Below are 25,807 nucleotides of genomic sequence, written 5' to 3'. Positions count from 1 at the left end.
GAGCATTCATCTTCCTTAGCATTTCCCCTGAGACCTTGTAGCTCAAATCTGTTCTGACTTGGCACTTTCCTTAGCATGAGATCATGACACACATGGCTAATCTTTCTTTAGAGAGAAACAATTAAAAAAAAAAAAACAAAACCTTTGACAAGGGAAACCAAAGTAAGAGAGGACGGTCCTCAGAGAGAAGCTATGCTCCAGAATGGCCAGCGTGTGTTTCTCCCCAGTGGTGCCAGTCACTTCAGATCAGAGGGCTGTTACCTGTTAGAACATGGCCACGGGTGACACCTTTTGACATCCTGGTTCTTGGATCTCTCCCAGCAAGTGACACCCATAGTCCATCAAAAACGCAGCACCCCAGGACAGAACTCTTGCCTGTTTTGCTCATGGGAGCAGAGCAGGGCCTGACTAGAAATAAAAATTTCATAATATGGTTTAAGGCATCCTACTATGGATCTGGTAAATAGGGAAACCAATGCAGCCCACTGTACCTCTCCCTATGGCCGTGTCAGACTTCCAGACTTCATTCAAGCTTGCCCAGGCTTATAAAGGAGGACGGGGCAACAGAATAGGAAAACAGGCCAGAAATGAATACGGGCAGAAGGAGTGGCCCTCAGGTGTCCTGCTCTCTTATGTGAGACCCTTCACATTTGCCCAGAGTCCTAAAGTGTCCTCAGCAGCTCACCCCACCTAGTCTTGGGGCTTTGTTACCACAGCAGGAAGGGAAGAGGGACAAGCAGCGCCTGCTGGGAGCCAGGAAGGCCCAGCCTCTTGGATCATCCATACCCCTCATGTCTCTTTAGGAATCAGGCAAATACAAGTAAAGGCTTTTGGCAGTTCCTGCACATCAGCAGAGAGCAGGTTGTCCTGATCAGACGATGTCTGGAGCTCAGACAGGCAGTGACTGTTCCAAAGCAGAACCTTAGGTCAGGCCCAGAGCCTTTTTTCCTATTTAGGATGTGACCCAGATCCTGGGAGTTTTTTCCTTTTGGTATGTGTGAAGCTGGAAGAGCCTCCAATGACCTGACATCTGCCTGCCCTGACTTAGTGAAGAATCAGCCTTAGAAAGGACTTCAGCCGGACAGCCCCTATGCGGCTGCTGTTGCTCTGAGCACGTGAGGTGGAGGGGCCAGGTGGGGCTGGGGCAGCTGGCCTGACCCCACTGCTTGTACCTTGACTTTCCAAATCAGCCTGTGCCAGTTATTTTTATATCTGCTCTCATACAGTCTCCTCTGGACCGTTCCAGTAGTTGATGAGAGAGGGAGGTTCTGTGTCTGTTGGGGTGTGGTAGCCACTGCCTAGGGCTCCTCCACTCTTGCTTCTTTTGATATCTTAGTTTATCTTAACCGTCTGACTAATCAGGCAAATAAATAGCCCTTGCTCAGGACAGCCTTGAGGTTGCAGATTTTTTTTTTTTAGTTTCCCATGGCGCTTGAGGTGTGGGCTAAGAATCTAAGCCTATAATGGTGGTTGATGAGTTTGCGGTACTTGGCCAAGTGTCCTCTGAGTACAAGTTCCCTTTGGGAAAACTGGACTCTGTGGGGACGCGCCCTCAGGGAAGAGCCTGCAGCGCTTTCCCGTGTGGACGGATGGGCACGGTCGGACCAGATAGTGAGGGTTCTCCTTCCCCCTCGATATTCACAAAGCTCTGGGGAGATACTCTGTCTCCCCGGTTTTCATGGCCCAGAGCACCCCTTCTCTGGGTGACTGTAAAGGTATATAAGTCCTTTCCCTGTTCATAATAACCAGCCCTGGGAGATGGGAATTGTCCTCACAGCTCAGGAAATTGGTTCTCAGACCTTATGTGATTTTGCCAAGACCTTTCAGCCGGCCACTGGCACAGGGCGGTGCTGGCCTACCTGTGTGCTGCGTCACGTTACATGAAAGAGTAAGTGATAGGCCTCCTCTGTCCAAATTGGGACAAAAAGGTACATCAAAAGGAATAGTAGCAATAAGGAGAGCCAGGGGGAAACTGTTCTAGAAGGGGGAGACCAAGGGAAGGTGCTAGTCAAATAAAGCATCTTTAGTAGAGAAAGTGAAAGGGGGAAAGTTCGTTTGCTACTGTCACCCCAGGGCCTCTCCTGGCTTCCACGAAACCCAGGACCTCTGATGGTGGGTGCAGAGGGGGCTCCACCTTTTACTGAAGTGAGCACTGACTGCCTTGGCGACCTGGCTCCTGCTTGCTGTCTGGGCACCCCCACTCCGCACCAGCTCCGTGGACCCCGCAGCTCGCGCTGCATCCCCTCGTTTGTCATCGGAACTTCGCTTCTTGATCTTGCAGGTTCGAGTGTGAATGGCCTGGAGGAGCCCAGCATCGCCAAGCGGCTGAGGGGCACCCCAGAGAGGATCGAGCTGGAGAACTACCGCCTGTCTGTGAAGCAGGCCGAGGAACTGGAGGAGGTGCCCGAGGAGACGCAGGCCGAGCACAACCTGAGCAGCGTGCTGGACAAGGGCACAGAGGAGGACGTGGGCAGCAGGTCAGCCAGCGTGCGGGCTGTGCATGCCCCACCCTCACCCCCAGCCTCCCTGAGAGCGGCAGCGTGCCGGCGGCTTACTCTGCAGCCTCTCCCCGTCCCTGATGAATCCGCCAGCGGAAGGCAGCGTGGCGCCCGGTTAACAGCTGGGCCTGACCCTAGACAAGACACAACCTCTTTCCCTCCATCTTCTCTCCTTTGAAGTGAGGTCATGCTTTGCCTTCCTCAGAGTGGGCGGGAGGGTCGATTCCACAGGGAGACTGGGCACCCCGGCGCTCACAGGTGCTCTGCCTGTACTGTCGCTTTGCAAGGAGCTGGTCTATGACGGAGCTCTCGTCCATCGCCTCACTTGATCCTGCCCTTGGGGATCCTGTTCTAGAGCCAGCACAGGGCAGGTTCACTTTCGATTCGAACAGATGGATAAAAAGAGTCCCAGGGCCCTCAGTGGATTTTTCAGGCCTTAATGCTCTCAGGTAACCAGGTCCACAGCACACCAGGCAGGGAGGCCAGCATGCAAGGAGGCAGGCACGGGCCAGGCGGGCAGGTGAGCAGCAACCAAGCCTCCCAGCACCCCCATGAATCTATGTTTTTTTGAAGATTTATTTATTTATGCATACAAGAACTAGGGTACAGGCCAGAGGTGTGGGAGGGGTGAGAGGATTCACAGGAGACAAAGTGGGGAGCAGAACAGGCAGATCGACTGAAATACACTGCTGAGGGGAGCAGCGGGCGAGTCAGGAAAGGTCTGCCGCGTCATGTGAGTCAGCTCCCTGATTGGGGATCAAACTTGTGCTGCAGTGGCTTTGGACAGCTTGATAGCACTGAGACTTAACCCCTTGCACCACCAGGGAGGCCCCCCACAAATCTTGACGCTCTCTCTGAGCTCTCTGGCCTTCTCTCTTTTGTGTCGTCTTGTGGCCTGGCCTCTCCTGTGGTCACGCCATTTGTCCTCCCACTGCTGCTGCTGCTGCAGCTTTTATCTCTGCCTCTAGGCTCAGGCGTGCACACTTGCACATGCGCACACCCAGGCTCCAGGAGTCCACAGTCAGGCCCACGTGCCCACGCCCACACTCCCAAGCGCCTCCTGTATTAACATGATCAAGGCCGCAGAGGCTAGCCACAGAGGCCAGTGACTCAAAAAGCCTGATTCATTCCTTTATCCTCCACCTGTAAAGTAGACAAGCTCATATCTCGCCCCTCCGAAATAAGGAAACTGTGGGGACTAAGACGAGGAGCGAGGATGGACCCCAAGTCCAGTTGCCCAGCCCAGCCCAGGAAGCTTCTCGTTTCCCTGCAGCCCCAGAGCCGCTCCCCCGTCCCATTGAGGTGCCTCATCTCCTGGCCAGTCAGCACCACCGTCCGTTTGACTTCACTCAGGCTCAGTATTCACTGACCCCTCTGCACTGAGCACTTGCTCTTCACTTCTCCTAACAGAAAAATAAGCCACAGGTTCTGTCCTTGGGTTGTTATTTACAAATGTACTGGAGGAAATAGTCCTGGAGCCGCAGTGCTGGGGGGGCAGCTGGTTCAGGGGAAGGAGCCCCAGGGTTGGAATCAGGGGTTCCTGTCTCAGCCACCAGGTCGCTGGCTGCCGGGGTTCACCTCTCCAGACTGTGTGTAGAGAGAGGAGCAGGACGCGGTGTCCCTGGGCCGCACAGCACGCACCAGCCCTGCAGCTCTTCCTGGCTCTGCTGTCTTACCCTGGAGTTCCCTTTCATTACCTGCCCGGGCCTGCCTGCGTCTGGAGAAAAGGATTCAGTGCGCTCAGGAGATTATCAAGGGCGCCATAAGGAAGGAGAAGCTAAAAAAGGCGGGATGACATCAGCATTGGCCAGACTTCCCGCTGGCCTTCTGGGGTGGGAGCAATGGCCCTGCCAAGTAGGGATCAACAGTGTGAGCATAAGAATTAGTCACAGGACACTTCTTCGCACGAGTAAAGAGATGTGTGGGGATGAAGAACACAGAACTTTCAAGTTCAGTTTTGAGTGTGTTTTTCAGTGGGTGTTTATTAAGCAAGGCCACTCTTGCTGTGCGCCCCACGTCAGCTTGGTACCAGACATGCTCCGGGGCAGCCTCCATGGTGCCTGCCTCTCTGCGGCCATCTCTCGATGCAGTCACTGTCACGTAGCTGCGTCTCCATCCTGGGCACCCCGGGAGATGCTCTGCTCCTGCTGTGGGCACGAGGGTGGGGTGGGGGCTGGAGAGCCTGTCGTCAGACCTTGACCTCAGGGGGACTGCAGGGAGTCTCTGTAGTAAGAGCTTTTCCTCCACTGTCATCTGCAAGCTGATGGGTAGCAGAGCAGCAAGTGGACATGATGTGGGCATGATGTGGGCAGGGCGTCCCGGGAGGGCTCAAGCTTAGCGTTTACAGCCGAGTGTGAGGAAGCAGGCCAGAAGACTCTGGCATCAGTCATCCTAGCTGATGCGATAAATGCACCTGTCTTAGGGAGGGCCAGGAGATCTGGGCACCAAGGTCAGCTCTCCTCATAGAAGGCATCTGATTTTGCGTCTGTAATGGTACGCTGGTGAGACGGCTGGATCTAGGTCAGCCTTCCCCGGACTGCGCTGTGTCCTGGGCCCTGGGCCCTGCCCCCTGACAGTGCTCCCCACAGGCCAAGCGCAGGCACTGTGCAGTGCCGCCCAGCCAAGCCTTGGGGGCCAGAGTTCTCATTGGCATTGGTTGAGTGCTTGATCACCACATGGTGTTGGTCAGCCTCTGTCCAGGTAAACTGACACCTGTTGGCCCAAAGCCCCCGCCCTAAGGTGCTGGTCTTCCTGGCGTGGCTGGCCCTCCCCCCACACCACGCCGCTGGGCCGTCCGCCGCCGCAGCCTCCCTCACCCCTCACTTCGGGGTGTGCCTGCTTCCCCGCAGCAGCTCGGAGTCCGAGATGGACGAGGAGGAGGAAGACGACGAGCCGCCGCTGCCCACCTCCGACCTGGGCGGCGTGCCCTGGAAGGAGGCCGTGCGGATCCACGCGCTCCTGAAAGGGAAGAGCGAAGAGGAGCTCGAGGCCTCCAAGAGCTACCAGCCCGGGGGCGCGGAGGAGGAGGAGGAGTATGAAGAGGAGGAGGAGGAGTATGAAGAGGAGGAGTACGAGGAGGAGGAGGAGGAGGAGTCCAGTGAAGGTCAGGAAACAGCCCCCCCCACAACCCTGCCCGGCCCGGCCCCGAGTGCACGAGGTGCTGTGGCCGGGGTGACGTGGACGTGCCCCCCACGGCCCCGTGGTGGCCCCTGCGGCCTCCGACCTTCCGCCCTCAGCGGTGGAGACGGTGTCCCTCGCGCTTCTGAGCAGAGCCTGGAAGCGGGGGGCAGAGGCTGGTGGGGGGACGCTATCGAGTCGGGTCACTCGGGGCCCTCTCCTCGCTCTCCCTTCTTTCCCCTTTCCTTTCCTTTGAAGAAACCGATTTTAGCAATGAAAGAGAGTGTGACTTTCTGGAGGAGTCCCGGCTCCTGGGATCTCTGTCAGCTCAGAGCTGACCCCGGGGTCCAGTCGTGCTCCACAGCAGCCCGTGTGCACCCCGTCCTGAGGAGATGCCCCGTAGCCCCTGTGTCAAGTTGGTGCACTTGTCTCTGGAACTTTCCTTGCCTTGCCTCGAGACGTTTCCCTCCTGGCCCTGTGTCTGGTTCTGTGAGACCTTGAGTCACAAGGAAGAACTTGCTGAGCCCCCTCCCCGCCTCTGGACGCGCCTCACTGTCTCCCTGTCCTGGCTGCCCAGGAGTCGGGTGGGAGGTGAGGAAGCACGCAGACCTGGTGGTTGTGACTTGCCCTGGGGATGGTGCCCTGACACCCCGATGGGAGCTCCCTCCAGGGGGCATGTGTGCAAGAAAAGAATGGGGGCCTCATAAGCCCCCATGAGCCCCAGTTCCCTCCTCCCTTGTCAGAGGAGCAGATGGAATGCCGGAGTTCTGGGCCTCAGAGACTTGATTCTGCTGCTTTTCATGCTTTTCTCTGCTTTTCCTGGAAATTTACATGTTCAGCCGCCGAGGCCCACCCCAGGGTCTGTTTTCTCTGGCACAGCAAGATGCTGGGGCTGCCCGGATGCAGAGTCCTTCCCAACGAAGGTGCACGCTGCTGGCCTGTCCTCCAGAAGCTGAAGCCCACAGACTACGGCCTGTGCGGCGGGGCGGGCAGGAGAGCAACCCAGGAGCCAGTGGCAGTGGGAGTGGTCAGGGCAGGCGCATCCTCAAGCCCCTAAGGGGCTTCTTTAGAGCTGGTTGTCCTGTGTAGATGAGGCCAGAGTGAGACCCACAGTGTAGAGACCCGCCCCTACCTCCTCACTCACCTGAGCGAGGTCTGGCCCTAGAGGTGCTGGCATTGGGCAGGGCAGTGGGTGCTGGTATCTGCTTCATGCTGCTGTGTCTGCAGCACCCTGACCCGCCCAGGGCTGCCTCAGCATCCCGCTTGTCAGGCGATCCTGTCCACAGCGCATCTGGGCAGAGGCATTTGTTGGAAACTGTCTCATCTGCGGATGAAGGCTCCGTGGTGTTAGCCCCAGCACAGCTGAGGGCCAAAGCCTGTTCCCTTTTCAGGAGGTTGGCCCTGCTTCCCTCATACAGACTTCATTTCCTAGACCTGGAACTGATATCGAGACCAAACCTCTAGGGGACAGATTTTAACTAGAGAAATGTACTGACAAGTTTGGCCAAGCTCTGGGCCTTTGTTCCTGGCCCGTGGTGTGTGTGTCTTTGGGCTCCAAGCCCATGTAGACAGCGGCAGGATGAGACTGCCTTGCAGCCAAGATAACTCTCCTTTCTGTTCTCTTCCCTCCATTCTTTATCCCCACGCGGGCTTCTTGGTGCTGTTTGTGGGTGTCTGACTCCCCCTGCTGTAGAAGGGGAGTATTGCCCCTGGGACAGAGAACTCCTGCAAGGCCAGTGGCTCCAGCTCCTCTCAAAGGAAGAAGACCCGGGTACATGTAAAGGTACCCACTGCCCTTACCCACCGCACACCCTGGCTCCCTAGCAGCCCCCAAAGCGTGCCTCCAAGAGCAGGTCCCACAGGAAATGATCTGTCTTGCACAACTGCCCTGGCAGGCCTCGGTCTACCTGAGCCCAGCCTTCATGGACGGTCATAGACAAAGTAGCACCTGAGACAAAAGCAATTCAAGGGGAAGCGGGAGAACATTCCAGAAGTAGCCTTATTCCGTTTGGCCCCACCTATGCCCCTTGTGTGTTTAGCTGTAAGTTCCCCTCAATGAGCTAAGACTTGATTCTTCTCTAATGTAGAAATCCTCAAGTCAGTCACGCTCCCCCGCGTGGCAGAGCTGCTCTGCCTGGCTCAGGGGTCCAGGCCTCCCTCCACTGCATCTCCTGACATCTCTCTGAGGTTAAAGGAGGGAAGGCTGACTGATAAGTCCCCAAGGCTACATTTATTAACAGGAAAGAGAAAACTCACTTTCCCTGTGCTGCTCACAAGGTGAAGAACAGGCCTACATTGTCCTTTTTTTTTTTTTTTTTTTTTTTATAGAGGCATGCTTTATTTATTTGTTTGCTGGTTTGTTTGTTTGTTTGTTTGTTTTGTTTATACATGCACTGGGTACAGTCAGAAGCGCGGGAGGGTGAGAGAATTCACCAGAGCCAGAGCAGGGAGCAGAGCAGGCAGAAGGACCGAAGTACACTGCTGAGGGGAGCAGCGGGCGGCAGGAGGGGTCTGCGCACCATGTGGGACCCTCCTCCGGTGGCCGGGGAGCAGCCAGGGATCGAACCGGCGCCGCAGAGGCCGCGGGCAGCTTCGCAACCCAGCGCTCAACCGCTGCGCCACCGGGGAGGCCCTACATTGTCCTTTGACTTAATCCTCCTCGGTCCTGAGACATTGAGGCTGTTTGGTGGGACTCAGCCCCATCCAGCACCATAGAGGCCAGTCGACCTTAGGAAAATTCACTGAGTCTGTAGCGACCACAGCTCCAGTAAGGAACATGTGAGGGACCCTCCCCACTCACTGTCCCTCCACGTCTGGGGGTCTTGTAGGTACGTTCAGTCCATAGTACATTTGTGTTGCTCCCAAGTCGAGAAGTTATGCTTATGATGATAAAACCAAAGCCAGATTCTTCAGCTAGGTTGTGCGGGGCCCCGTCAGGAGGCCCAGGCTCCTTCAGATCAGGTGGCACCTGCTCTTGCTGCCTGACAAGCCACCCCCCTCACTCTTGTAGTGTCCCCACCCCCAGGTTGCTGGCTGTCCCTTGGTTTTAACCAACTGTATGGCATGGTCCAAACTCTAATTAGAGGGAGTCCCCAGGGCAGGGGCTGCATGCAGATTCCCAGGGCTCTGACCGCAAGAATAACCTGAAGGGGCTCCTGATGAGTTCTCTGAGGAACCAGGTGTGCTGCCTAGAGAGGGTCAAGGGGTCCCAGTGGAGTTTAAAGAAGGGCATTGACCTCAGGAAAAGCAGAGAGGTGTTATCTTATCCCTGCCCACGAACTGCCCAAGCTTTGGGGACTTATAGACCAACAGCTGCTTCCCCTAGCCCCCAGCTGTTGCCCCCCCCCCCCAACTCTGCCCTCTCCCCTAGCTGCGTCCCTGCCCGCAGTCCAGCATGCAGCATGAGGCCTATTGTGGAAGGGGGATTGCAGCTGCAGGAGATAAGGAGTAAAGTGCCAACAAAGCACCTTCCTGTCTGCATGAGTTAGCCGATTCACAGCAGAGTGCATCTCACACCTCTGTTATCACTCCGTTTAAGTCTCAAAGGAGAAGCCATTGATGTGTGCTGGGCCTCCCGCTGTGCGGGGCAGCAGAGTCAAGCAACGGTGACTCTGGAGGAGCAATCCTCCCCAGGCCTGCTCTAACCTGTTTTTCCCTCACTTGGCATCTGGGTCCTGCAAATGCAGTTTCGGATGAAAAGAGCATCAGAAAGTCTTCCTGCCTTGGACTTAGAATGGCTGGTTCTCTTCATTGACATGAACAGCATATGTGAAGTTCGAAATGACTAAATCAAGTTGAACAAGTAGAATGTGTGTGTGTGTGTGTGTGTGTGTGTGTGTGTGTGTTTGCACGCGCATGCGTACCCGCCCGCGAGGACATAGTCTCAATTTTTCCCTCTTATTTAAACCGGTAAATACTGTAACTTTTCTTTCTGTTTCCTCTCCTGTGGTGTCTCATTCCCTCCTTCCCTTGACTATTTATTTTCTCCTTGCTCACTCCCCTTCTCCCTTGCCTCTCCCGTCCCCATCCCCTTCACCTGCACCCTGGAACCCTCGCTGGCACGCCAGCCGGGAGACAGAGGCTCCAGCAGATCATAAATCCCGCGGATCCCTTGGAGATCCAGGCCGACGTGCACTGGACGCACATTCGCGAGAAAGAGGAGGAGAGAATGGTACCAACCTCTGAGTCCTCTACTTCTAGAGGTAACCTCTTCAAGACCCAAGGCCCCACGCCCCTCTGAGTGTCTGCTGTCCCCGGCCCCCAAAAGTAAGAGTCCACAGAACAGTCTGTTTTCCTGGCGTCAGTCATCGCCACCACGTTTGGCTCTCATCCAAGGCTATGTAAAGCTCGCTGTGGCTTCAATGGCTGTAGGTTCTTTCTCCAGTGATGCAAAGTAGTAAAATGAACTTGACTTTGGGAAAACCAAGAATTGGCTACTATTTCCGGGCAGGGTTTCTCTTTCTACACTTGGTAGAATGTTCTGATGCTTTCCACATGGCGTGTGTCTGAGTGTGAATGTGTGTTGGCAGACAGGGGATAGGGGAGGCAGATTTCAAACTGAAACGAAGCTTTAAGGAGGGATTTATATCACGGCGGTCTCCCGAGTAGCATAATCTCCAGTTTTAGGGCTTCGGTCAGGCCTGTGTTCCGTGGTAGGATAAAGATGGAATAGCGAGCAATGAAAGGCCTTAGTGAGCATTAAAGAGAACAAATAGAGACTGGGGGCTGTGGCAGCTGCTGTAGCATCCTCCAGGCCTCCTGTCCTTGCTGTGCTTGTCTTTCAAATACGGACCCTGGTCCCGTGGCCTCTGTCTCGCTCTCTTACCTTCACGTTCCATCAGTGCCAGCTGGGGCCACAACCCCTATGGGGCTTGACTTTATAAAAGGATGGTCTCTGCCTTCGTGAAACTCAGCATTTCATGGGACGTTTGCTCCTCCTCTGCCCCACGTCTTCACCAACCTTTTATTTCCTTTTATCATTTCATTTTTTAAATTGAAGTAACGGTGCATTATAACATCCTGTAAGTTTCCGGTGCGCATCCTTTAGAATCACCATGTCAGACCCACCTCTGTTAACAACTTTTGCAGCAACAGAAACACCCAGCAACTCTGCAGCCCCAGGCCGGTGTTGACCCCTCTGTGTCTGCTCTCCCCTCCTGCTTCTGGATTCCCATCACCTAGGTGGCCGGCCCTGCAGTGCCAGACAGGCCTCTGGCTTGTGACCTCGCCGCAGTTTCTCTTCTGTTTTGGACTTTAGGGAGGACCCCCCCCCCCGGCCCCCCGGAACACTTATTCTTGTGTAACTCTGTATTTATCGTCTGTTTTGAATTCAGTGCCCGACCTTCCCTCCATACGCCGCGCGGCAGTGCAGGCCTGGCTGGAGACGGTCTCTGGAGGTAGTCTGGTGATGCTTGTTCTTCCCCCACTCACCGCAACCACTCTCTCTCGGCAGCTCTGCTGGTACCTTAACACAAGAATTCGGGCCTGCGTAGTGCATGCCGAGGTTGGGGTGGGGGGGACACGTGCATGCCTCTCCCGCAGCCCTCCTTGCATGGGCCAGTGCTCCCGTGCCCTCAGGGAAGGTCCCGAGGAAGCAGCGGCACAGAGCAGAGGTCGGTTAAAGGACGAGCTGAGGGAACACTTTTAGCTCTGAGATACAAAGTCGGTAGACATCCAGCCGGGTAGTAGTTGAGTGTGGAAGCAGAGGAGACAGTGAGTATTCCACCAACCAACCCAAGGACCAGAGAAGGAAGCAGTACTTAGGGGGCCTCGTGGAGGCCCAGCTTATCAGAGGAGAAGGGAGAGCAGAAGATTAGTGGATTTTGTTCAGCTAAACACAGAGGGGCAGGCTGGCTGTGACCAGGGTCACAGCAGCTGGGTCTTCAGACTGAGGTGCAAGTCTCAGCTAAAGCCAAGAGATAACTGAAAACCCTTAGTTGTCCCCCCTAAACCTTTCTGGAGAGGTGTTTTGTACAGGGGGCTGCTGGCATATTTGGCAGCACAGTGCTTCCCTTGGGGACATTTAATGTCCCCGGCCTGTGCCCACGCAAGGTCAGTAATGTGGCCTCCACACACTGTCAAGCACCCCTGAGGAAGGGCAGCTTCGCCCCTGCCACTGTCCTGGCAGCTACTTCTTGGGCCAGGCAGGGCCAGTGCTCAGGGGTCCTTACCACCAGCCCCTTCACCAGCCCATCCCACTGTCCTCACACACAAGCCAGGAGGTACCCCACACACTAGGGAGAGCCGAACCTGAGGCATTTGGCTCTGTGAACAGAAGCGACTGGTCACCCTTAACTGGTCAGTTTGTACCCCCGGGATAGGTGGACAAGTCTGGGTGTCAGGACTTCCTAGCTGGCAGCTGAAATGAACCCAAAGCTAAGTATGTCAGCGATTCCTGGCTTCCATAGCTTGTGGCAGCTTCCAGCACCCCGCACCCCATCTTAACCTCAATTTAATCCCAATTCCACCCCCCAAGCCATAGCTCTTTCAGCTGCTGCTGCTGCACTGATATTTCACACTTGCTTGTTTTTTGATATGTGTGACAATTTTTCCTTTCAAGGTGTTCCCGAGAACTGTAGACTTCTCCTTCTGACTCTACAGCAGCTATTTCTTTGAGAAACTCTAAGTAGGAAAGTCATTGAGGCTCAGGGGTCAGTGTGCCTTGGGTGGTGCCATACACCTGTGTGATGGCTCCTGTGTCCTCACTTCCTGTGTACTTGCCAGCGAAAGCGTAGTCAGTGTCCCCAGTCCCGGTGCTGGCTCTCATCCGGGACATGGGTTGGGTCCAGCCAGGCCTTGGCCCTGGATGGCCAGGCAGGGTTGACAGTGAGGGAGGAGCGTTCTGGGGGAGGAAGAGACGCCTGTCTGTCTTTCTCAGGAATGGTGTGGGGCAACTGAGGACTTGCTGTCCAGAGGGAGAGCTTGGGCAGCCCTGAGACTGCTCTTGGGGGGAGCCCCAAAACTGTGTGCCTCAGAATTCCACTCTTGGGCATGAGCCAGCCTTGAGTGACCAGGAGTCAACCTAGAGAAATAACTGAGTAGTTTCTCCCCCAGTATTTTGCACAGAAGATAGCATCTTCCTAGCAAAATGTCTTAGCATCACCAGCTCTGTGAGCTGCTCTGGTATCTCGGGGGGAACAGGACATTAACTCTTGCCAGCCGGGACATAGCTGGAGCTCCCCACCCCCCATGACCTAGATTGTCTGGTCCATGCCAGACCTACTTGTATAGTTCTCCAAAAGCTGGACATGAGTCACCACTTTAGTTTCAGTAAACTGAGTATGCAAAAGGAATGGTAAGGTAAGGGTACAGCTTAAGGAATTATTAAAAAAAAAATTCTCATATCACTACCACTTAGATCAAGAAATCAGGCAGCAGCACATCCTGGGAGCGCCCCACCCTTTCTTCCCATCCCACCCCCTCCCAAAGAGGCCCCTTCTGGAACATCACTCTAGTTGCCCTTGAGCTCCGCTCCCAGTGCTCCTGCCAGGTTCGCCATTGTGTCCTCGGGGCTGGACATGCGGACCGGGAGCCTGGGCCATGAAACCCTGATGGTACACTGCGCCCGGCTTGATGCGTCAGTGTGGCATCTAAAGGTGCCCAGCCGTGCAGCTGCTGGTTCCTACCTTAGACTTTGGGCATCAAGATGATGTATGTGCAAATGAGGCGCAACCCCTGTTCCTGAATGGAAACCCTTTGGGAATGGTTTGAGGGCATCTGTGCTTAGAACCACAGAAGAAACCCTTGGGTCCAGCGAATGGACAGTTAGCCTCAGGCCTGGGCTCCACAGCCTCCTCCAAGCAGCGCTCCTCTGCTCTCTTAATTGCTTTCTCTTACTACAGACTGGTAGTGTGAGTCCTCCTTGTGCAGAGGTGTTTGTGTGTGTGTGTGTGTGTGTGTGTGTGTGTGTGTGTGTGTGTGTGTGTAGGGGCTGGTTCTTGCTCAGGGGAAATGCTTTCCATTGTGCCTGCCTCACTTTGTGCTGCTGCGGGGCTAGTTTTGAGCCCGGTTAATGAGCTTTACATATCCCCTCACCCCTCTCCCTTATGCTTCACAAAGGCTTCCTCTAAACTGTCCCCTAAAGAAGCTGCACTCCTCTGAAAGAGGAGGTTCAGCGCCCTTGGGTTCCTGCTGGTCCCTCATCCATCAGTGAACCCCGACACATGACACCAGCTGCCAGGCCAAGTTGTGTGGCCCTTTACATAATGTGGCGGCTCCTCTGGGCTGTCTGGACCACAGTTTTTCTTTCTCACCGAAAGAAAGGAATTAGCAAGAGTCCTTCGACTTGTGTTATGATGAGGATTGAATGACTCGCAGCATGACGTGCTCAACACAGGGCCTGGCAGATAAGCCCTGATAACTGGAAGCCGTTATTGCTGCTGTTTCACGGGTGGGTACCTGCTGGCTGGGCTGGAGAAGAGCCCCCCTTTCTGTCTTTCTCAACCATGAGGCCCTTGCAACAGCTGCTCGAGGAAGGGCTTAAACTGCTCTTCTCCTTCCTCTTGGCCCTTCTAGAGTTGAGAAAAGCTAACCTTGTGTGTTCAAATGGCCCTAAGCCCACCCCCATACACACTGCCTTAGAGAGGCCCCCCGTGTCCAACTTCTACCCTGGGGGTCCAAATCCAGACCCCTCAGAGCCCGGCTTCTCCCTTCTCCTCATGGGCTCCACGTTTCAGCCCTGAGTCTTGCAAAAGCTCGCTGTCTCTCTGCCCATCTTTCCTTTTCTTCCCTTGAACCTTTCTTCTTTACAGTCCCATTTGATGAGCATGACCTGGAGGAAGATGTGGACTCGGAACCTGCAGAGATAGAAGGGGAGGCAGCAGAGAATGGGGATACAGGGGACACTGGTGCTGAGCTGGATGATGGTATGGGGGACCCCCGAGCCTCCCCTCTGCTGTGGTGACCACCCTGTCCCCCACAGCGGGACAGCGCAAGAGCGATTTGAACCCAGGAAAGATAAAACAATGCGCATTAAAGCAAAAGCAAGTAGCGCAGAGGAGACGGCCATTTGGTCTCCTGGTTTGTCCCTTGTCCTGCCACTAACTAGAAGGGGGAGTCATCTCAGGGGCCCGTAAGCCACTGTTGGACACATGAAGTTGTGGTGGAGAAGCAGCATATTTGGGGCTTTCTACAGGGTCTCTCAACCAGTAGAGGCCTTCTGCAAGCTAGATAAGAGGAGAGGGTATTTTAGAAATTATGCTCTGGTTGGCGGGGTGGGGGCAAAGGGGCAGGGACTAGTTTGGGGAGGAATGAGAAGACAATCCAGGGGAGGCTGAGGGAGCGTTGGCCTCAGCTGTGGGTTGGGCAGCCGGGCTGGGAGTGCTCGGGAGGGACACGCAGACTGCCGGCGTATGCGTGGAGCCAGGCCTGCCCTCCACAGGCGCAGCTGGTGTTTCTGTCATGGCCTGTCATGTGTCACCGTTGCTGTATTTCAAAAAGAAAACTGAACTCTGCAAGAACTGAGAACACCATGTCGCAGAGGATGACATGCTTTTGGCCACTCAGAAGCTTGTGTGGGGTGGGGGCACAGAGCCAGATCCGCTGCAGTTGAAGCACCGGCTGGGCTATGCTCTCAGGAAGGTGGGGTCTGGGCGAGGGGCATGGCCTCCCTCAGGACACACAGCCCATTCCTTGCCCTCCCTTCCCTCTGCCAGATCAGCACTGGTCTGACGATGTCCCGTCGGATGCCGAGACCCAGCTTCGCCAGTGGCACCAGGCGGAGGCAGAAGCCGAGCTGGAGCTGAGGGTATCAGAAAATGAGGAGGAGCAGCCACTCACCACCCCAGAGCACCAGGGGAGAGGTGAGTCTGTTGGCAGGAGAAACAGCTTCCAGAATTCCTGTGAGAGCCACGCACAGACGAGACGGGCACCGAGGAGGCAGGTCTTCAGCGCAGGCGGCACTGACAGCAGCCTCTGGGGGGCAGGCCGCTCCGCCGCCCCCGTCCCCGCTGCCCGTGCACAGCCTCTGGAGCCTTTGGCCAATGTCCCCTTCCACGTGTCGTCTGGGGCGTGAAAGGAAGAAGGTCCCTCTCAAAGCTTAGACGCAGGTCACACTTGTGAAGAAAAGTTGACTGGCTCTTTGGACAGGGTTATGGGTGGAGGTAGGAACACTCCCTCAGCGCCCACTCCCTCTGGTCTCGTCTGACCACGGCTGGCAGGCCGCTGACTCCACTGCAGAACCCTCAGCGGGAGTGAGGGAGGTTCCTCTTGTCAATCCTGTGTCTCTTCTTTTCAGGTCCCTCCCAGGCCTCCAGCCCCATCCGCTCCCCTGCGGAACAAGCTGTTCTGTTCTCCCCAGTCTGTCCCCCCAAGGCAGAGGTAAGGGTTTGGGGCTCATTGTAGGGGACAACCGTTGAGACCCTGAGTACACATGTTCTGTTCTCTTTGCCTTAGGGTCCTTGGCTTGAACCCCACAAAGACTGGGGTGAGGTAACCCTCTAGCATCCTTGTTCCCGGGAAACTAAAGCATTTGTTTTGCTTCTTGTGCTGAGGGAGGCTGCTGAGGACAGGAGTGGCCTGGGGTTCTAGCTCCATCCCCACCAGAGCAGCATCTCCCACGCCCATCCTGTACCGATCCCAAGTCCTCCCTGCGCGCCACACTGTCATGTCCACCAAGCACACCATTTTATTTTTTTAAAGATATATTATTTATGCATACAAGAACTGGGGTACATGCCAGAGGTGTGGGGGGGTGAGAGGATTCACCAGAGACAGAGTGGGGAACAGAACAGGCAGACTGACTGAAATACACTGCTGAGGGGAGCAGCGGGCGAGACAGGAGAGGTCTGCTGCGCCATGTGGGTCGCTCCCTGGGTGGGGATCGAACTCATGCTGTGGTGGCTGCCAATAGCTTCATAGGTTGTGTCTTAACCCCTTGGGCCACCAGGGAGGCCCAACCACACCATTTTAAAAACGCATCTATTACTAAGACAGTAATACTTGTGGAATCATTGGTTCAATATGTCAGGTGCCTTTTTCTTAATATTATATTAAAATGAATGTGTAACTGGAAATTAAAAACATTTATCCAGATTCTCATTGGTGTGTGAAGCACACATTGGCAGATGCTACATAAGTAGATGGTGAACGTGGTTGGGAGGTACTATCTGAGGACCGATCAGAGAGAGAGGCCAGACCAAGACGCGGACCTGTGTGGCTGTGTCTCTGGGATTCTGAGAAGCAAGATGAAGTTGTTGATTTCATCTCTGAAATGGGGGAGCTTCATTGAGCTACTGGGGATGGGGAGATACAAGGATTCACACAGGAGGGACAATTTGTAATAAGTAGCTATTTTAAGTCTTCAGTTTGGCCCATATGTTTGTCCATTGGAGATATTGGGGCCCCAGGGAATTGATGGTGGGGGGTAAGGGCTGAATTTATTAGTGTTCTTTGGCCAGAGTTCACCTCAGTGCACAGAAATACAGGATTAACCAAGCCCTCGAAGCCAAGTCTATTCTCTAAGTAGAGCAGTTCTAAAAATGGAACAAACACAGCAGAAAGTGAGAGGGCCTCTCCTGAAGCCACTGGAATCTGAAGGGATGGCGGATTTGTTTCTGTGAGCACAGCCCCTTTAGGGGGAAGCTCTCTGGGGGAGGCCGGGGGTATTGTGCTGATCAGTAAGCCCTGACATCTGAGTGCCTTCTATCCGTCTTGTCTGTAGGAAGCCGGAATCCCACTCACCCCTGTTGCTACCAAGGTGAAATCACCTGAGGAACGCTTTTTCCCTGAGCTTTTGCTCCCCAAAGAGAAACCCAAAGCAGAGGCCCCCACCGATGAGAAAGCCGTGAGCTCTCCCATCAGATCTCAGCCCGTGGCTCTCCCGGAAGCCAGGACGCCTACCTCCCCAGTTAGCTCACAGCACTTGTCGCCACTGCCTACCTCCACCACCCCCTCCAGCCAGTTCCCCATCTGCTCCCAGCCGCAGCCCTCCTCCGAGGCCACCATCCCATCCCCCACCAAGTCCCCCATACGCTTCCAGCCTGTTCCAGCCAAGACATCCACACCCCTCATCAAGCACCAAGGAGACACCAAGGACAGGCTGGGCACCCCTCTCACTGTGGACGAGGCCCTGAAACGGAACGACCTGGTGGCAGAGTTCTGGATGAAGAGCGCCGAAATCCGCCGCAGCCTCGGGCTCACCCCCGTGGATCGGGGCAAGGGGTCTGAGCCCAGCTTCCCCTCGCCTGCCCTTAAGCCAGCACCCCTAAAATCCTCTGCCATTGAGAAGTCCCTTCAGGGTGAGGGGCTCAGTCTTCTAAAACCTCCATCTGCTCCTAAGAGGCTGGGCCTGCCACAATCGGATGGTGACTCGCCCTCCCTGCCAACCCCCAAGTCCCCATCTGACAGAGAGCTGAGAAGCGCCCACGAGGAGCGGAGAGACCTGTCCAGCAGCTCTGGGCTGGGCCTCCACGGGAGCTCCTCCAATATGAAGACCTTAGGCAGCCAGAGCTTCAACACCTCGGACTCCACCATGCTCACCCCACCTTCCAGCCCTCCCCCGCCCCCACCCCAGGACGAAGAGCCCGCAACTCTCCAGAGGAAGCCCTGTCAGACGGAGCCTAAAGAAGCAGAGCCCAAGGCCTCGGTGACCCCACCCCCACCCCCTCCCAGCTTCATGCGGCCCCCCCGGGAGCCAGCCCAGCCCCCCCGAGAGGAGGTGCGGAAGTCATTTGTGGAGAGCGTGGACGAGATCCCCTTTGCCGACGACGTGGAGGACACGTACGACGAGCAGACCGAGGACTCCAGCCTGCAGGAGAACTTCTTCACGCCCCCCTCCCACTGGGCCCGCGCCGAGAAGCCCCCCCACCCACCGCTCGCCAAGGAGAACGGGAGACTGCCTGCTCTGGAGAGCGGGGCCCAGCCTCAGAGGAGGGGGCTGCCCGTAGTCTCCCCAGAAGCCAAGGAGCTGGCCGAGGAGCGCATGCGAGCCAGGGAGAAGTCTGTCAAGAGCCAGGCGTTGAGAGATGCCATGGCCAAGCAGCTGAGCAGGATGAAGGAGCAGGAGTTGGCAGCCAGCGCCTCCCGCAGAGCCTCCTCCATGCCCTCCAAGGGCAAAGAACTCGGCCCTGACTCCCCCAGACGCCCGGGGCTCAAAGGCTCTGAGGAGTCCACCCGGAAGCACGAAGCCACCAGCGAGGAGGTCTTCTCCCCTCCCTCAGACTCGGGGGGCCCAGACGGCTCCATGACCTCATCCGAGGGCTCCAGCGGGAAGAGCAAGAAGAGATCGTCGCTCTTCTCCCCCCGCAGAAACAAGAAAGAGAAGAAGTCCAAAGGGGAGGGCCGGCCCCCGGAGAAGCCCAGCCCGAGCCTGCCCGAGGAGGCAGCCGCCAAGCCCAAGTCCTTGTGGAAGTCAGTCTTTTCGGGGTACAAGAAGGACAAGAAGAAGAAGGGGGACGACAGGTCCTGCTCCAGCACCCCTTCCAGCGGGGCCACCGTGGACTCTGCCAAGCACAGGCTGTCTCCCGTGGTGAGAGCAGGTACGGCGGCACCAGGGCCCGGCTGGGGCAGAGCCTGAGGTGTATCCTGACGAGCCGCTGGCCTTCGCTGCTCCCCCGGGGTCCTTAGGCGCTGTGCTGACGAGGTGGAGGGAAGCGGGGCTGCCCAGAGTGTGTTCCACTCAATAGACTTGTTCAGAAACCAGCTTGAAATAGTGAGGGCGATGGGCGTTGGTGGGGCCTCATGGTCCAGAGATGGGCATCATGGGCAGGGCAGTACCGGGCAGGCCGTGCCGGGGGCACAGTGTGCCCACCTACGGCCCCTGGGCCAGTGTCGGCGTCCACTGCTCCTCGTTGTGGGCAAAGAATCACTTGAGCTGGGAACAGATGAGACCTCGCCCACCGCCCTGTGCGCGCGTGACGTGGGTCGGGAGTGCGCGTGGTGCTGACAGGCTGGTCACCATCCTCCCCCTGCCTCCTCTCCCCCCAGAGCTGCAGCTGCGGCGCCAGTTGAGTTTCTCGGAGGACTCGGACCTCTCCAGCGACGACATCCTCGAGAGGTCCTCCCAGAAGTCCAAGCGAGAGGTATGTAGGCCCGGTCAAGAGCGGGGCTTCCGAAGGGGCCCACACCCTGCCCCTCATCCGTGTTTAGTGTTGGTCTTTGAAGAGGTGAAAGGAAAGGGGCAGCTCCCCCAGCTGCGCATGCCAAGCCCAGCCCAGCGGGACACGGGGATGTTTTGGACTTTTTCATTGAGCAGCTAGAAACCCTTTGGGGTTAATTGCTTCCATGGCAAGAGTCCTGTGCGCAGATCTACAAAGAAGCCCAGCTCAGAGTGTCGCTATGTATGTCTCCAGGACACAGCGCGGTGTTGTCCATCGGCTCTTGTTGTCTCAGAAATCCTCAGGGAAGTAGCATCCCCCAGGCCCCCTGAACGGATCTGGTGGAGGCTGGGATGGGAACCTAGTCCCTGAGAAACGTACCTGTTGGTTCTCCTGCCCTGCACGTTTGTGGGTCAGAGAGGATTTCTTGCCACTTGAGAACAGGTCCAGGAAACTGCCCTGGGTTCTGTGCTGAGCGTTAGGGAATCTGCACCAGGCTTAGGAGACCAGGGGCCTCGCTCCAGAAAAGTGAGGTGTGTGTGGAGGGTTCCTTTGCCACTAACCTCTCTTGCTGTGTTCAGTCATTTATGTTTCAAGAAACCTTGTGGCTTTGGCAGGGAGAGGGATGGAGAAAAGTTCTGTGTCCCAAGGCAGTACTGGGGTGGGGACAGCAATCCAGAAAGGTTGGGCAGCGTGCAGGGGTGGGAACCAGGGTGGAAGTCCTCTCCATCTCCAGTGTCTATAACTCCCTTTTCGGAATGAAAAAGTTCCCCCAAAACATCAGGGGCCTCCTTAGCAAGGTATCCCAGGACCTGAGTCTGCCCTCCATGTTGACTTCCTCGGGGCTACAGCTCCGTCTAGGCCGGAGCCAGCACATGCATGGTCAGTACAGAAGATCCTGCAGCCTGTTTCTAGTTCTCTCCTGCTGGGCTGACCCCATCCCGCTTTCAATCACTTGGCAAACTGGAGGAAACAGTCGTTGTAGTTCACATCTCATTCTTGGTTGGTTTGTCTCCCTGGGCCACTCCAGCTCTTCATCTGTCCACTCTCCTAGAAGGCCTCTTGTCTCACCTGACCCCGCCTGCAGGACGGCTTTCCCCATGTCCCCTCCGCCTGCACTGAGTTGCGGTTGGATCCCAGGTGCCCTTCCTTGGGACCTGGCTCCCCACGCCTCCGGTCGGGTGCTCCATATGCTTTCCCAGGCAGAAGCATGGATATGAACTGAGGTGCTTTTGGACACAAATGTGGGGCGTATTTAGGGCCCCACATTTGTGTCCAGAAGCACCTCGGTTTGGGACTGGACCACCAGAGGAGGTCCTGAGGCATCTGTGAAGGAGGATGTGGTCCAAGGCGTGTGCCTGTGTGTGGACGTGCAGACACTGAGCAGGTCATCCTCTCAGTCGAAACTTCCACCCATGATTGCTTTTGTGGTCAGGATTAACTAATGACCCATTCCGGCAAAATGCCAAGTGGCAGCAGCCCAGGCTGGCTATGCCAAGGCCATTGTTGTGGCCTTCACGCATCACTAACCAGAGGGTCCCCCTCAGCCCCAAACCCCACTGGGAGCTCCTCCTCCTCTCTGTGGACGTGGTCCTCACTCCTGGAATCCCAGAACCAGAGGCTTCCCGTGCACTCCACGCAGGCAGAGCCCTCTGCTCCGGGCCATGTAGGGAATAGTAAGGACACATCTGAGCCTAGGGCTCCTGGCTGGACCCCTACTGGGGTGTGGTGTCTGCTGAGTGTGCTGAGCAAGAGCAGGGCCCTGTGAATTTACAGACATGGGAGCTAACGCAGGAAAACTAACAGCCATGAAGAACACTTTGGAATGTTCTAGAAATTTGACCATTATTATATGCATAAAAATATAATATCTCATCAATGCCAAGGTCCCTGTTTAAGTTCCCAAGTTAAGGGACAGAGTCATGTAGGGAAATGTTCTGTTCTTAGGAAATACATGCTAAAATTTTTAGGATCAAAGGTCTTGATTTGGGGGCAGGGGAAGGGGAATGGTATAAAGATTAAAATGCTAAGATCTAGCAAATCCAGGTGCAGGATGCCCAGGTTTTCATTGTCCTCTTTCAACTTCTCTGTAGGAGTGAAGAGTTATAGGGTGAGTAGTGTGGGGCCGGGGGCACCTAAAGTGAAAATGGAGTTTAATTGACTCTGGAGGGCCCAGCCAGCAGCTAGAGCAGCAGCACACTTCGGAGAAGGGGCTCCCCTTCATCAGAGACCATCCCTAATGGTCTGTGAAGCAAGCACCTGTGTTTTGTTTCATCTTTTAGAAAAAAACTAAAATACCTTATTTTTATTTAAAATCTTTGTTTAGAAAAACTAAGATAGTACAGATTTTTTGTACACCTGTAGCCCTACCAACAAGAGGTAATGCACACGTACCTCCTTTCTTTGCTTCAGTCTGACTTAAAAACAGCTGGCGTCACTGCTTTGTGGCCTCTGGCGGGCCCCAGAGCACGTTTGCCCTTGAACGGCCTTGGTGTCTCTCAGCAGATGCATGTCTGTCTCCCAGCCCTCCCGTGCTCCTCACTCCGCACAAGACAGACGTGCCCTGATGTCACCCTTCTGGCCACTGCCTCTGCCAAATTGGCATCTCCCCTCCCCCAGAAATAAGTCAAGTGCTTCCCCACCTCCTTCTAATATCACCCTCAGGTAAAGGCCTCAAGCCCGACTCGTTACAGTTTCTGGGGAGCTTTCACTCGCTACCTGGGGGAGTCCTCCCTCCTCGCCTTTTGTTTCACTTGACTTGTTCCGATGCTGAAATCTGTCCTCTCGCCACTCCGGGGTGGGAGAGGTCGGCCTATGGCAGTGGACATGCGCTCCCAGTTACATGCCATCACGGAGGCAAGTTTGTTCTTCCCTGACTGTGGTGGCCCCGCTGGTGCACAGAGGAGCACGCACTGGAGGGCACCCCCTAGACCCCCAGCGCCTCCCACCTCCCTTACTGCCACTAGCCGATGAGCAGGGCTGTAACCATGGGGCTCTGAGCAATTCGCCTCTGGTCTCAGGAAGTGAAAGGGGCTAAACGGAAGGCCTAAATGTTCTTTTTTTTTTTTTTTTTTAAGATTTATTTATACAAGAACTGGGGTACAGGGCAGATGTGCGGGAGGATGAGAGGGTTCACCAGAGACAGAGTGGGGAGCAGAACAGGCAAACTGCTGAAATACACTGCTGAGGGAGCAGCGGGCGAGTCAGGAGAGGTGTGCTGCACCATGTGGGTATCTCTGTGGCCGGCCGGGATTGAACCCGCACTGCAGAGGCTGCAGACAGCTTCACGGCGCTGTGCTCAGCCGCCTGCACCACCAGGGAGGCCTAAATGTTCTTGGTGAAGATCAGTTACTTATGCTTTTTCGGACCCCTTCTACTGTGTATAATTAAGAAATGACCCCCACCTTCTGCCCCAGGGTTGCTGGGCAGCCTGCTAGGAACCCGCCTGGCCCTGTTGAGAAACGCTGCCAGAAGAGGCTTTAGTGAGAGAACTTGAGGTTTCATACTCCCTTTTCTCTGTGGCGACAGGAATCACCACCACCTGCCCCACATCCCAGGTCCCTGTAGCATGCAGCTGGGAGAAGTCATCTGAATTTCCACAAGCAAATGGAGACTAAAGGAGACACACTTTGTCTGCCAGCATTTACTGAAACAGTTTTAATCTATACCCAAGGCAGACTGGGAAGGGAAAAGAGCTAAGATTCGGGGCACAGTCGGGAAGATGCTGACTTCTCAGCAGAACTGCGAGCCCAAACCTTATTGAAAACTGAGGTTTGCTAAGATGCTGCTGGTAGGATCTTAACCCCAGGCTCCTCACTGACGCAGTCCTGTGTGACATTGTGAAAAATAATCATGTGTTTTAGTCCTGTGTATTTGTTTTAAGCTTCTAACTGATTTTGCTCCATTTCTGTGTTCTAGTTTTAATTTTTAAATTGTTATTATTATTACTATTCTGTTTTGTTTTCCGTCGCCATCCCCTTAAAAGTCGATTTATGTACCACACGCCTTGGCATTCAGGAGATCATATGCATCAAAGGTAGTGTCTCATTCCCATTGGCTGGTCATTGTTGCATGCGTGTCTGTGATTAACCACCGGAGCAGCCCAGCCTGGCCCTCCAGCCACGTCCTCACTAACGGTGTTCATACATGCATGGAGCTGTAGTAAATACTGGCGGCAGAACTTTCTAGAGCTGTGCCATGGCAGAGGAGGGTGAGAGGCCCTGCTCTTTGCAGGCTGGAGTGCATGTGGTAATTTTGCTCCAGGTGCCTGGGGGAGCGGGGCTGGGGTGGGACAGGGCAGCCCTTTTGGGACTGGGCACCACAGAAATGGGGAGTTCTCGAGCCCTCGACTCTGTGATCTGCCAAGTGAGATGCTTAAGACACCTCCGACCATTCAGGGACTGCCTGTTCCATTAGGCCTGTGCCATCCCCTAAGCTCTCAGAATAAAACTTGTGAGATTCTACTCTGAGTTAAATTTGAGGTCTCCTTTAAAGTCTTAAAAGTCTCCATTTTTAATTTTCTCAGAAGCAATAAAGAGGGCCTTATGAACCAAGGCAGCCTCTCCAGCATTTACCTCTCAGTGTTAGCCATGTTTATTCAAGGCATGCGACATGCCCTGCCAGTCACCCTTAATGCCCCCACTTGCAGGTGGATGTGCCAGTTCTTGAAGGCACTGACTGAAACAACCCACCAGGCCTTTCTTCCTTCCTCTCCATCACTGATGGCGGCCTCCCATGCAGACCCAGTCAGTCCAGGGCTGCTGCCGTATTTCCTTCATCAGATACATTAGCTTGGGTTCACTCAGACTTCAAATAGAAGCATCTTTCTTTACCTCAAATGTTACTTCTTAGCGGAATCCTACACACACACACACACACACACACACATCTATTTTCTTGTTTGGCATCACAAGTCACTTTCTTCAGAATGAGTGATATCAATATCACCACAGAAGATATCACTCATCTGAAGAAAGTGAGAAAGTGACTTTCGATATATATATAATATATATCATTATCACTCATCTGAAGAAGTGATTTTGATGTCAAGCAAGAAAATAGAAGGACCCTGGTTTTCTTTGTCTTTTCCCTATCCTCTTCCTAGAAGCAGGAGGCTTGAGAATCCCTCACCAGTGCTCCTCCCCTCACAGCACCGTAAGCGGAGCACACGTCCTTCCATGGGAAATAGTGGCCTCCATGAGTGTGTGTCCTGTTGACATTTTAACTTCCTAATAGTCGGTCCCCACTCAGCCTCCTGTCCCTGTCACAGCAGGGAAGTGTCTCACTTGTAGATCTTGAGGTGTACCCTGTGGCATGTAGGGCTCCAGCAGAGACAAGCACCATCGAAGCCACAGCTGAGCTAGCGCCAGGTGCCCCACACAGCCGCGCCCACAGCCGCGCCCACCGTCACCTGCCGGCGCTCTGCAGAGGAATGGCTCTGCCTCAGCGACGGCACTGTCCCTGCCCCTGCCGCTTAGCGCCCCAGCCTCTCTCTAGCCCGCGTGCAACTGACCGAGGAACTCTCTCTCCTTCTCTCCAGCCAAGGACCTACACAGAGGAAGAGCTGAATGCCAAACTGACCCGGCGTGTTCAGAAGGCAGCCCGGAGACAGGCCAAGCAAGAGGAACTCAAGCGACTGCACCGAGCCCAGGTAGAACCCCAGAGGGCCACTCACCTGTCTGCAGGCCTCATGCACTCTGGACTTTATCTAACCAAAAAAAAAATTATATACACAAAATATGAATATAAATACAATACGATTTCTAAAATGAGATAGAATTTTCTTTCTAAAGATGAGTATGCTGATCAAAAGCTACACAACAATGAGAAACATGAACAACAAATCCAAATACAAATGAAGCCATTCTGCTGAAGTGTGTCTTGTCAGGCATTAAAAACCAATCTCTTGGGCCTCCCTGGTGGCGCAGCGGTTGAGCGCTGGGTTGCGAAGCTGCCGGCAGCCTGTGCAGTGCCGGTTCGATCCCCGGCTGCTCCCCGGCCACCGGAGGAGGGTCCCACATGGCGCGCAGACCTCTCCTGCCGCCCGCTGCTCCCCTCAGCAGTGTACTTCGGTCCTTCTGCCTGCTCTGCTCCCCGCTCTGGCTCTGGTGAATTCTCTCACCCTCCTGTGCCTCTGACTGTACCCAGTGCTTGTATAAA

General features: G+C 55.1%; 1 protein-coding gene across 8 annotated transcripts in view; it reads left to right on the top strand.

Moving 5' to 3' along the window:
- The window catches only part of MICAL3 (microtubule associated monooxygenase, calponin and LIM domain containing 3), a 166,107-nt gene that overhangs the window by 119,556 nt on the left and 20,744 nt on the right, over positions 1-25,807 (top strand). For 2 of the 8 annotated variants that reach the window (XM_054696587.1, XM_054696584.1), the window contains 10 exons: positions 2,282-2,477; positions 5,348-5,601; positions 9,683-9,817; positions 14,366-14,479; positions 15,269-15,415; positions 15,850-15,932; positions 17,275-19,090; positions 19,539-19,633; positions 23,634-23,684; positions 25,188-25,298. In XM_054696587.1, the coding sequence (XP_054552562.1) occupies positions 2,282-2,477; positions 5,348-5,601; positions 9,683-9,817; positions 14,366-14,479; positions 15,269-15,415; positions 15,850-15,932; positions 17,275-19,090; positions 19,539-19,633; positions 23,634-23,684; positions 25,188-25,298 (3,002 nt within the window). Of the gene's footprint in view, positions 1-2,281; positions 2,478-5,347; positions 5,602-9,682; positions 9,818-10,948; positions 11,012-14,365; positions 14,480-15,268; positions 15,416-15,849; positions 15,933-17,274; positions 19,091-19,538; positions 19,634-23,633; positions 23,685-25,187; positions 25,299-25,807 lie in introns of all 8 variants that reach the window. The other 6 variants (XM_037514636.2, XM_054696585.1, XM_054696586.1 and 3 more) reach the window with 5 other exon arrangements.

Source organism: Talpa occidentalis, unplaced genomic scaffold (genome assembly GCF_014898055.3).
Source record: "Talpa occidentalis isolate TD23 unplaced genomic scaffold, MPIMG_talOcc4v2.1 talOcc4.16, whole genome shotgun sequence".
NCBI classification, from domain to species: Eukaryota; Metazoa; Chordata; class Mammalia; order Eulipotyphla; family Talpidae; genus Talpa; species Talpa occidentalis.
This window is presented reverse-complemented; position numbering and strand designations above follow the sequence as displayed.